The sequence below is a fragment of the Aquarana catesbeiana genome, linkage group LG02 (genome assembly GCF_042186555.1).
Source record: "Aquarana catesbeiana isolate 2022-GZ linkage group LG02, ASM4218655v1, whole genome shotgun sequence".
NCBI lineage: Eukaryota > Metazoa > Chordata > Amphibia > Anura > Ranidae > Aquarana > Aquarana catesbeiana.
The window spans coordinates 381,628,513-381,641,410 of record NC_133325.1 but is presented as its reverse complement, the minus strand read 5'-3'; the positions used below and the strand labels follow the sequence as shown (position 1 = coordinate 381,641,410).

General features: G+C 40.7%; 1 protein-coding gene across 1 annotated transcript in view; it reads right to left on the bottom strand.

Annotated features, from left to right (window-relative positions):
* The window catches only part of LOC141128078 (multidrug and toxin extrusion protein 2-like), a 214,359-nt gene extending 213,802 nt beyond the window's left edge, over nt 1–557 (bottom strand). Inside the window, exon 1 of the mRNA XM_073615143.1 lies at nt 417–557. Within this exon, the coding sequence (XP_073471244.1) occupies nt 417–557 (141 nt within the window). The remainder of the gene's footprint in view (nt 1–416) is intronic.
* Nucleotides 558–12,898: the final 12,341 nt, after the last annotated feature.

Sequence of the window (12,898 nt, the reverse complement as noted above, 5' to 3'; positions counted from 1 at the left end):
ATACCCACTCTTACAGACTGGCATCCACCCATGAAGACATAACATGTCCCAGGAGCCAGCCAACCGATTGCATCAAGGTTGTGGGCTCTTGAATGTAGTGCTGTGGCAGGGTGCTGTGATGTTTACAAAAAGCAACCTGCCAGTTCCACCCACCAACCATAATCTGACTGCATTGCATAGAAAAGCACAGAGATCTAGTGGTGTCATCATCACGGGGTCTAAAATAACATCTTAACGAAAATTAGAGAGTTTTATTTAATAACATAATTTGCATGTTAATGAGGTGGGACAGCGGAGCAAGGGAAGGCTACATATAAGCAGATTAAACTTATATTTAATGGTCATAGTCAGAAGATAACACTCTTGAAAACCTGCGTACACAATTAATGAAAATACATCAATAAGTCATGTCTTACCACAGGGATGGCCAACCCGAACTGCTTCTTTGCTTCATTACAAAATCCATAAGGTACCAGTTGATGGAACAATCTCTTAATTCCATGAGGTTTGTCTGATAGAGGAGAGGTCTCCTTGGCTTCTTCCTTGTGTATTGTCATTGCTCTCCCTGATAAATGTAAAATTTAATAGAACTCCTTCACCAGAGAATGCAGTGAGAGGTCCATAGTGCACTGACGCACTGAATGTTTGATAAGGCTTAGCCTGGAGAGGTGAAGTGTAAAAGAATTCATCACTGCATATTTCACAGACTACACTCAATAGGAGGAGAACATACTGTAACCTGATTATCAAGCTATGCAGATCAGTAATCTCTCTGGAAAGAAAGAGAAAATTGGTGGGAAACTACCTTTCTCATCTAGGCATGTCTTTATTGTTGAAAAATACTTAATGTTATGTAGTAAATGGTACTTCCATTGTGCCTAAAAAACATTCATATGGCAAGGAAGTAATACTTTTTTAATCAAACACTGCATTTAATGGCTGCATGTAGCAAGCTGGATCTCCAGCCAAAGCTCTGAGTAATTAGTCAGTGTTACTTCACACAGAATTGGACCTCAACCGCTGCTGAGAGGTGCAGCAGCAGGATGGACTTGACCCAAGAGTAAGGTGAGTAAATGGTACATTTCGCATTATGAATACATACTAGAATAGAATTTTTTCTTTAAACCAGAGTGTCACTTTAAGCAGGCTGGAATTCCAATTCATGCCATAGCTGTATGGATCTTTCTTACATACATCAAATTTTTAACTTCTGACACAAACATTTTTAGGCAAGCCGTGTATCAACACGCACAATAGATAACCCTAGGCAGCACCACCAATACAGTCCACTGGCCACATTGGAAATTCACCTGAAATTCCCTATTATTCCTCCAAGTTCAGCTACATCTTTAAAAGGTAAACAATGTCAGATATACAGTATGCAACACTGGAAGTAATCACAGTTAATGTGCTCTCATGGCTCAATTACACCAGTAGGTGCGTCCAATTGCGCATTTTTTCTGCATGTTCCCATGTATCACTTTTCAGGCAACCCAATCATTTTAACAACCAATGATCGTGTAATGCGTAAAAATAGTGCAATCATGATTTTGAAGATTACGCCACAGCAAACCCATAGTACCATGTGTTTAGCCAAGCGTGAAAGCACATGCTTTTGCTAGATGTGTGTGGGATACCATGAAGCACTATTGGCATCTGTGCGCGTCTGCAAAAGGCAGCATGTTTTTGTATGGAGTGGGAAAATGTGATATTGCACATGCTCCCTCACCGCACCTGGTGTGAACAAGCTTCAGAACATCAGAGCATCAGAAGACGCTGGCAATGAATCACTCTGTATCTATACAGATAGAAATATCTTCCAGAAAAAGCAGAAAAAAAAACCTTTAAGCTCAACTGTTGGCTCACAGCAAGTTTCCTTACAAATAGCCTCCAGCAAAGGTTCAGAAGGCATAAGTGGGTCTTGCCTACCTACCAAAACTGAAAGCCTGTGCTCTTTAAACACTTCAGCCCCGGAAAATTTTACCCCCTTCCTGACCAGAGCACTTTTTGCGATTCGGCACTGCGTCGCTGTAACTGACAATTGCGAGGTCGTGCGATGTTGTACCCAAACAAAATTGACGTCCTTTTTTTTCCCACAAATAGAGCTTTCTTTTGGTGGTATTTGATCGCCTCTGCGGTTTTTCTTTTTTGCGCTATAAACAAAAAAAGAGCGACAATTTTGAAAAAAACGCATTATTTTTTTACTTTTTGCTCTAATAAATATCCCCCCAAAATATATATAAAAAAAAATATTTTTTTCCTCAGTTTAGGCCGATATGTATTCTTCTACATATGTTTGGTAAAACAAAATCGCAATAAGCGTATATTGATTGGTTTGCGCAAAAGTTATAGCATCTACAAAATAGGTTTGTAGCATTTGTATTATTATTTGTTTAACAAGTAATTAAAAAAAATAGTTTTTTTTACTAGTAATGGCGGCAATCTGTGATTTTTATCGTGACTGCAACATTATGGCGGACACATCGGACAATTTTGACACATTTTTGGAACCATTGGCATTAATACAGCTATCAGTGCGATTAAAAATGCATTGATTACTGCCGCGGATCAGGATGGCTGCCTGAGACAAGAGCTCCACCTCACGGCAGTGGTATAAGGCAACTCAGCGCTACTAGCTCTTCCCCTCTCCCTCGTTCTGTGAGGGGAAGACAGTGGGACACTGTCGGGAATGTCTCTAAGGAGAAACCAGCCACCTCCACCGCGCCTCCTCACTCAATACTTCCCCCTCATGGAGCCGTGATCTAGCCAAAATGGCGCCGGCCGCATGTCTCCCTCAGCCACTGCACACGGGCTCTCAGTGGTGGTGCGCAGACACAGTGGTGATCAGAGCCCACAGGCCTGAATGAACAAGAAGAGATGGACAGTTTCCCTACTGCACCCACAAACCCTGCAGATGTCCCAACGGATAGAAGTAAGAGGACTGCCACCTCTCCAGCCATTTCTCCCAATAAAACACCTCTGACCAAAAGACTTCACTGGAATGCCTCAGAGCACACGACTCAGGAACCATCTCATGTATCCACATTAGCTGCCATGCCAGTCACTGACAAACCAGTATCTGAAAGCATGTTAAAATCCATGCTGCTCACATTACAACAAGATCTACACAGAGGGCTGCAGTTGTCTCTATCCCAAGTGCATGAGAGGATTGATTGCTTAGAGAAGAGAAACTACACGGTAAAGTCACACATGTCTGAAATGAGCAAAGCGCACAATGAGCTCCTTGACGCACATGACCACCACTCCGATGAGATCCAAAAAATTAACCTGAAACTCACCGACCTCGAAGACAGGTCGAGACACAACAACATAAAATTCAGAGGCATCCCGGAGACAGTACCCCCAATGAGCTTAAAAAATACCTACAACAGCTCTTCTTCACCCTACTTCCGAATATTCCTCCTCGCGACATGCTCATCGATCGTACACCTAGAATTGCAAAACCCGAACACCTTCCTGCAGAAACGCCCAGAGACGTCCTGGCCAGAATACATTTCTTTCATATAAAAGAGCAAATTCTTTATACAACTAGAGCCACTAAATCTCTGCCTGCACCCTATTCGAAATTATATCTCTTCATGCATCTCTCTGCCGCCACAATGGCGCTACGCAGATCATACGCCCCAGTCACATCAATTCTCCAAGAACGGAAAATAATCTACCGCTGGGGTTACCCCACCAAACTACTGGTCACATACAAACAAAAAATCATCCCAATCCTGTCACCTAAAGATGGTTACAAAAAGCTAACTAACTTGGGCCTTCTACCCATCTCTGCCTCATCTCCAGCCTCAAGCAACCACGCCATTTCCTCATCTCCTCCGCAACCTAAACCAAACCAAGTGGACATAGGATAATCATCATCCCAGAGGTACTTGTCCCAAGCATGGAAATACCCTGCCTGAGTGATCTGTACGTTTCCCACCATACCCCCAACTGAATAGTGTGCAAAGCACACTCAGGTGAACATTAACATTAACATTTCCTCATTCAATTTATCCTCTGACATATTTTATTTTATTTCCTTGTTGCATGTGTTCTCTGTTGCATATTTGCATAACATAAGTTGTGAATTACAATTGTGGTGCTCTTGACATTTGCATATATCTGTGACTTAATTTTTTAGCTTGCGATATCCTAAAAGGCTTTCTTACCAATACAGCGTATAAGGTGCTATAATCTCGCTCAAGTACTGCAGTCCGATCTCCAAAACCTATTAACATGTCCATCAATATTACATCCATTAATGCCAAAGGGCTTAATTCACCATTTAAGAGAAACCTCCTCTGGAAGGAAGCGTCTTCCCAAAACACAGATATATTATGTGTCCAAGAGACTAATTTCTCTAAGGCCAAACCCCCCTCTTGTACACACAAAAAATATTCCCAATATTTCTTTGCAAACGCTGAGAAAAAAAAAAGTGGAGTGATGTTAGCTATCAGCACCAAAATGTCCTTTACACTAAACAATGTAGAAACAGATGATGAAGGCAGATTCTATATTCTCTCAGCCAATTTCAATAATCACCAACTGACTTTACTGAACATCTATGCACCCAATATCTCCCAATGAAAATTTTACAAAAAACTAAGGGATAGACTTCAGCCATACAAAAACACTCCATTGGTACTTTGTGGTGACTTTAATATTATCGTCGACCCCTCACTGGACTCTACAAACCCTGACAGACGCCAACCATCAGCCCTTACATCCTTTATAAACACTGAGGACCTATACGATCCTTGGAGATGCATGCATGACGTTGAGCGCGATTATACCTTTTATTCTCCTACTAGTGGTTCCTACTCTCGGATTGAGCTGTTTCTCACAAACAAAAAGATCTTATTGGCTACCTCAGAATCTTGCATAGGTATCATTACTTGGTCAGACCATGCCCCCATTTCTATTAAATTGTTCCCACACTCTCGACCGACAAACCACACCCTTTGGAGGTTGAATCCATCTCTCCTAACTAACCAACGTTATGAGCACCAAATCAAATCCGAGCTTGGGAACTTCTTCAAAATTAATTGTGAATCTGTTGAGGACCAATCCATGGTATGGTTGGCCCACAAAGCTTTTCTACGAGGTATTCTTATCAAGTTTGGAGCTCAAGAACGCAAACAACAATCAAATGAGATACAGCGGGGACAGAAAGTATTCAGACCCCCTTAAATTTTTAATTCTTTGTTATATTGCAGCCATTTGCTAAAATCATTTAAGTTCATTTTTTTTCCTCATTAATGTACACACAGCACCCCATATTGACAGAAAAACACAGAATTGTTGACATATTTGCAGATTTATTAAAAAAGAAAAACTGAAATATCACATGGTCCTAAGTATTCAGACCCTTTGCTGTGACACTCATATATTTAACACAGGTGCTGTCCATTTCTTCTGATCATCCTTGAGATGGTTCTACACCTTCATTTGAGTCCAGCTGTGTTTGATTATACTGATTGGACTTGATTAGGAAAGCCACACACCTGTCTATATAAGACCTTACAGCTCACAGTGCATGTCAGAGCAAATGAGAATTATGAGGTCAAAGGAACTGCCTGAAGAGCTCAGAGACAGAATTGTGGCAAGGCACAGATCTGGCCAAGGTTACAAAAAAATTTCTGCTGCACTTAAGGTTCCTAAGAGCACAGTGGCCTCCATAATCCTTAAATGGAAGACATTTGGGACGACCAGAACCCTTCCTAGAGCTGGCCGTTCAGCCAAACTGAGCTATCGGGGGAGAAGAGCCTTGGTGTGAGAGGTAAAGAAGAACCCAAAGATCACCGTGGCTGAGCTCCAGAGATGCAGTTGGGAGATGGGAGAAAGTTGTAGAAAGTCAACCATGACTGCAGCTCTCCACCAGTCAGGGCTTTATAGCAGAGTGGCCCGATGGAAGCCTCTCCTCAGTGCAAGCAACATGAAAGCCCGCATGGAATTTGCTAAAAAACACCTGAAGGACTCTAAGATGGTGAGAAATAAGATTCTTTGGTCTGATGAGACCAAGATAGAACTTTTTGGCCTTAATTATATGTGTGGTATGTGTGGAAAAAAACAGGCACTGCTCATCACCTGTCCAATACAATCCCAACAGTGAAGCATGGTGGTGGCAGCATCATGCTGTGGGGGTGTTTTTCAGCTGCAGGGACAGGACGACTGGTTGCAATCGAGGGAAAGATGAATGCGGCCAAGTACAGGGATATCCTGGACGAAAACCTTCTCCAGAGTGCTCAGGACCGCAGACTGGGCTGAAGGTTTACCTTCCAACAAGACAATGACCCTAATCCCTATCCCCATTAATCTTTGCCATGATTATGGAACCCCTGGCTCAAAAGATCCGCTCCACGCCCATGGTCACTGGCATAAATATAGGCACCACAGAACATAAAATCGGTCTATATGCGGATGATGTCATAATTGCCCTTACAAACCCAAAACGCTCTCTCCTTGAAATACAACATATTCTCGACCAATTCAGTGCCATATCTTTATACAAAATAAATCATAGTAAATCATTTATGCTAGTACTCGGCTTGGATAAGCACACTGTACAATACATTACGCAGCACTCTCCATTCTCATGGTCCCATGACTCCACCATATCATACCTAGGAATCCGCCTAACCTCACCTAGTAGAAAGTAAATTTAATCCAAATAGGCATGAACAAATGTAGTTGACCTGCATCTGCCAAAGACATCGTATTAGTGGGCGAATGAACGATGTTTACTATGAATGATTACTGTGCCCACGAACCTGAAACTTGCCATTTTAAACTGTACAACAGTAAAGAAAAGCACGTGGAACAGCACAAACGTAATAAGAAGAATAGGAACACACGACAAAATACTTACTTTTTTGCAGCACTCTTTTGATTCTTCTGTACTGATCCTGCTCCCTCAATTTGAGGTCTGACCATCGTTTCCTCAGTTGATCCTTGGATCGCCGTACCCCAAAATTCTTCTGCAGACTTTTCGCAACTTTAGTCATGATCTTGGCCTTTCTGACATTTGGGTTTGGGTAAGGTCCATGCTTCCCGTCATAGTCGGCCCTCTTCAAGATGTCCACCATCTCCACCATCTCTACAAAGGACATATAAGAGGCCTTAAATCTCCTCTGGGATCGGGACATTCGTGGCTCCGGGCTTTCTTTGTTGCTGCTGTCTTCATGCACTTGTTCTTTCTCCACCATGTGCTCTTCCACTGCGCGGAAATAAAAGGGGTGGGGAATATACTATAAAGAAGTTCAAAGGGCGGGCGGAGTTTCACGCATGTGCAGTGTATTTAAAGCGTAACACGCGTGCGTCGTACGTACGATCTGTGAGTGGAGGACGGAGTAGCAGAAGAGCCGATCGTTCTAACGAAAGTATAATTTGAACTTGGGACATCAGTGGCCTATACTGCTTAGAGATTGAGGCCTATATTGGGACAAGATTATGCGAGTTTAGCCTGACATTAGGGTTTGTCTTGTGTTGTGTCTTGCAGATAAAATGGATCGATTCAACGATCATGATTTCCTCCCCCAATTCATTGATTTGTACAGAGAGCTGCCCTGTCTGTGGCAGACAAAACACCCCTTTTATACAAATCGACTAAAGAGGAAGGCAGCACTGGATAAATTGCTGGAATTTGTGAAGCCGCAGATCCCCACGGCAGACATCAGCTATTTGAAGTGCAAAATTGGTGGCCTGAGGAGCACAAATAATAGGGAGCGCAAGAAGGTCCAGGATTCCCAGAGATCAGGAGCAGCAGCAGATGACATTTATGTCCCCAGGCTCTGGTACTACGACAGACTGCAATTTCTGTCAGACCAGACTGAAATCAGGCCATCACTCTCAACCCTTCCTTTCACTCTTCCTTCCACCCCAGCTGAGGCTTCCGACTTACAAGCTGAGCCTTCCATCCAGGAAGAAGATGTGGAGGAGCCCAGCTTGAGTCAGGTATAGCATTTTTCAACGTATTTATCAAAATTGTGTGTGATTGATGAACAATAAACTAAAACTATGTCCCTTTTTCATACACATGAAATCCTCAGCCAGGAGGAGGCTGTAGAAAGTGGCAGCCAGGAGGTGGCAGGGGAAAGTGGCAGCCAGGAGGTGGCGGGGGTAAGTGGCAGCCAGGAGGGGAATCCCATGCCGTTTTTTTTTTTTCAATGACTTTTTTCTGTATTGCCGGGACCGACAATTCATTATAGCCGTGAGTACTTTTAAATGACTTTTTTTCTCTTTAGAAATGTCATTTTGTGCAGGGACTGTTCTAAACACGGTAAAAATGTGCCACTTTGCAGGCATACTATAGACACCCCCAGGTATGAAATTTAAAAGGAATACTTTTATTGTTTCACTTTAAGCATTATTAAAATCACTACTCCCAAAAAAACGGCGTTTTTTAAAACTTTTTTTTGCATTGATACATGTCTCCTGGGGCAGGACCCAGGTCCCCAAACACTTTTTAGGACAATAACTTGCATATAAGCCTTTAAAATGAACACTTTTGATTTTTTTATGTTAATGTCCCATAGACTTTAACGGTGTTCCGGTGGCTTTTGAATTTGCCCCGAACACCACATATTGTTCGGTGTTCCGCAGAACACCCGAACAACCAAAGTTCGACCCAAACTTATGCTCAGGCGGAACCGTTCGCCCATCCCTATTGTAAGCCCACAGCCTGGGGACATATATGTCACCTGCTGCTTTTCCTGATCTCTCGGAGTCCTGGACCGGATTGTGCTCCCTATTAAATGGACTCCTCAGGCTCCCAATTTTGCCTGTCAAATAGTTGATGTGTGCCCTGGGGTACAAAGGCTTTGCCAATTTCCCCAGTTTATCCAGCATTGCCTTCCTCTTTATTTTGTTATGACCCAGAATAAATGGCTATTTATTTTTCACAAATACTTGCCTATGTGTTTTACTTCAAAAAGGACAGTTTGTTTGTGAGTATGCAGGTACATTATGACTCCTTATAAATGTCTATTTTTTGTCTAAAATCATTGGCTATGTGTTAAAATTAAAAAAGGACAGTTTGTGAGTAGGCAGGTACATTTCAAAAAGACAATGTCAAATTAACAAGGGACACCAACACCAACCAATCTCCTAGAGGTTAAAAATTGCAAGATAATAATGGTGTTGTGGTAACTTGACACACAAAACGAAAAAAAATATTATGGAGATAACTAGAAAAAAATAAAAAACAGGAGATCTTGATTTTTTTTAAAAAAAGGAGATTACTTTAAAAAAAAATTAAAAACATTATTCTCGAGATCTGGCGAAAAAAAAAATGGTATTCATGAGATCACAAGAAATAATAAAGATGTCAGTTTGTCAGAACTCTGTGTGAATATCAGCTGTAAAACAACTTCATAATTCAAGCATTATAAAGAAGAAGAGAATGTGCTGCATTGAAAGTTTTTAAAATTTGCAGCGTGACGAATGTGCTATCTCCATTACGAATGCTAGTTTTACCAGACTGAGTGCTTTCGTCTCATACTTGATTCAGAGCATGCGTGGAATTTTGTGCATCGGAATTGTGCACACATGCTCGGAATTTCCGGCAACGGATTTTGTTGTCGGAAAATTTGAGATCCAGCTCTCAAATTTTTGTTGTCAGCAATTCCAGCAAAAAATGTCCTATGGAGCCTACACACAGTAGGAATTTCCGACAACAACCTCCCATCGAACATTTGTTGTCAGAATATCTGATCGTGTGTACGCGGCATTAGTCTACCTGTAAAGTGGCACATCTGTACTGTGTATAGAAGCTGCTGCAGCAATAATTGCATTTATAAAGCCAAAAAAACCTCCTTGAGGTTAAAAAATGCAAGATAATGGTGTTGTGGTAACTTGACACACAAAACGAAAAAAAATATTATGGAGATCACTAGAAAAAAATAAAAAACAGGAGATCTTGATTTTTTTTTTAAAAGGAGACTACTATAAAAAAAATTTAAAACATTATTCTCGATATCTGGCGAAAAAAAAAATGTTATTCATGAGATCACAAGAAATAATAAAGAAGTCAATTTGTCAGAACTCTGTGTGAATATCAGCTGCAAAACAACTTCATAATTCAAGCATTATAAAGAAGAAGAGAATGTGCTGCATTGAAAGTTTTTAAAATTTGCAGCGTGACGAATGTGCTATCTCCATTATGAATGCTAGTTTTACCAGACTGAGTGCTTTCGTCTCATACTTGATTCAGAGCATGCGTGGAATTTTGTGCATCGGAATTGTGTACATGTTAGAGAAATTATACTTTAAATGTCAGTTATGAAAGACGCCATTTTGTTTATCATGGCCTAGAAATAAACTATAGATAATATGGAGTCAGCAATATATAGACTCAGTAATATAAAATGCTTAGATCTGCAGTTTTGCATATATCCTGTATTTTTGTGTTGACTTGGGGAGTTTTCAAGTCAGTATCCTGTAACCATTGTTAGATGAAGATAAAGTCTGTAACAGACACTTCCACCTTTCCTGTTGTGTCCAGAATAAAGTTGAAAATACATGAGATTGGGCATGTTTTAAGACAGGAAAGGGGGGTGTCCAGGGCTTATAAAAAAGACATGTACCACTGTATTCTCTTCAGAAATGACGATGACAGCATGAACATGTAATGCAATTCATTTCTCTTGCATATGCAATAAATATTACCTTGATGCCCGAGGACGGTCTGAGACGGTGAATTATTTCCCTAACAATTTGGTCCTTCGAAGAGCCGGGAGTCCGATTTCCCCCGAGACGCACTGGCCAACTCAGTGACCGATGACCGTACGGCAAAACTGTAAGTCCTCCGTCTTAAATTAGACGTTAAAAAGAGGCCGGTCCGCTGAACTAGTGCCTCCCGGGCAGCGACTTACCGGATCAGCACAAGAGACCGCTATCGGGACAAGGTAAGATTTTTATTTTTATTTTATTATTAACCTTTTGTGTTAGACTTGATTAGGAATTTGATGAATAAGGGATTTGAATATATACATACAATATAGAGATTGATGGAATGTTTATCTGTTTCTGTCCTTTCTGCTTTACTCTTGTTGAGGGGAAATAAGTGGTCACGTATTCCCCGTATAGATCCGTCTGTGGCCATCCTGGATGGGCAGACCTAGTGACTAGCCCACGTTTTGGGAAGACGCGCTCAGGGCAACCTGGCGGCAGTCGAGCACTGCGGGTGTTCTCTCGTGTGTTCTTGTTTGTTTCTTCTGGTTAATTGTCATTTGATATAGGGGTATGGTCCCATACTAATATCCGGGTGCAGATAAAGGAAATTTGTCGATTGGATCTTAGATCCAGACAGCCTTGTAAACTGCAGAAAATCCCTTGGGGACACATAAATACTCCTAGATCAAAACCTAAAGAACCCCCTGTTGATACAAGGGTGTGGCCTGATAGATTTCTAGGCATATAAATACCCTTGGATGAAAAATACTTCCAGATAAAGAACCCCCCGTTGATACAAAGGTGTGGCCTGATAGCTTTCCAGGCATATAAATACCCTTGGATCAAAAATACTTCCAGATAAAGAACCCTCCCCTGATACAAGGGTGTGGCCTGATAGATTTCCAGGTAACAAACAGAGGACATTTGGTGGACCGCAGTGTTCATGCCAGCATCATATGTTGTATTAATCCTGAGCAGGCACATAAATACCCTTGGATCAAGGACTAAAATATTAAATGTTTTGATAGGATGAAAGAACAGTCGGGAGAATTTAGTCTCCTTGTAATTCTGTAAATGCTCTCTACAAATTAGTGAAGTTTTAAGTAACAATGAAAGAACAGTCGGGAGAATTAAGTCTCCTTGTAATTCTGTAAATGCTCTCTACAAGTTAATGAAGTAACGATGAAAGAACAGTCAGGAGAACTCAGTCTCCTCGTAATTCTGTAATTCTCCAAGACACCAGTGTTTTAGCAATACACAAGATCAGTAATCTAGAAGTGATATATCACGACTAGAAAGTCTGTGAGTGATTGCAAGTGATAAGATACTGTGTGCGTGTGTTGTGTCATTGTGAGAAGACATTAACAAAAAAAGAGCTCCGTGTGCACGATAAACAAAGTAGGTATGATCCATGGAAAATCTGTTAGTATGAATGAAGATGTTAAGTATATGTGTAGTCTAGACAAAGAGAATGTGACACTTCTTAAAATGTGGAAAACAAAGTATGATTTTGATGCGTTTTTAAATAAGGATTATTGTGTAATACTGTGTAGAAAGCTTAAAAATGATGCCGGCATGAAAATAAGAAAACAGAAGAAATTAGGCCTTCCCCAGGCAAAGAAATGGCTTGAGGAGGCTAACCATAGTTTAAATTCAGAAAACCATAAAAAGACTATAAACAAAATATAGGTGTCTTGTGAGCCACAGATGGACTAATGCCTCTAAGGAGTAAACTATTTAAGCTGCAAGCACTAAACCACGTTTCATTGCGTGTAGATAGATAAAAAATATATAATAAATGTGCCCGCGCTAGTATAGTGTCACATATAAAATATATAAAAAATATTTTCACATATAAAACACATGTAATGTGATAAATAAAACCATACAGGTAAAATATAATGCAAATAACTATAAATGATAAACCACCAAGTGCATATAAAGGTGCAATCGTGGTAGTAACTAATAAAAGTGCAACGTGATAAAATATAAATATCAAAACACTTTCCAGTGACAAATGAGTGTATATCCCAATTAATAAATACAAATCACAAAAAACGTGAATAAATAGTGTCCATAAAATGAATAAACATCATGCTTCTTCTGATGGGTGTATAAATCACAACACGTGAAAACTGTGCTCTCCCGTGACACCCCACATGTGCTTGCGCTCACCTTCAGTCCTGTGACACAGTAATTAAACGGTGTCAAAATAAGCATT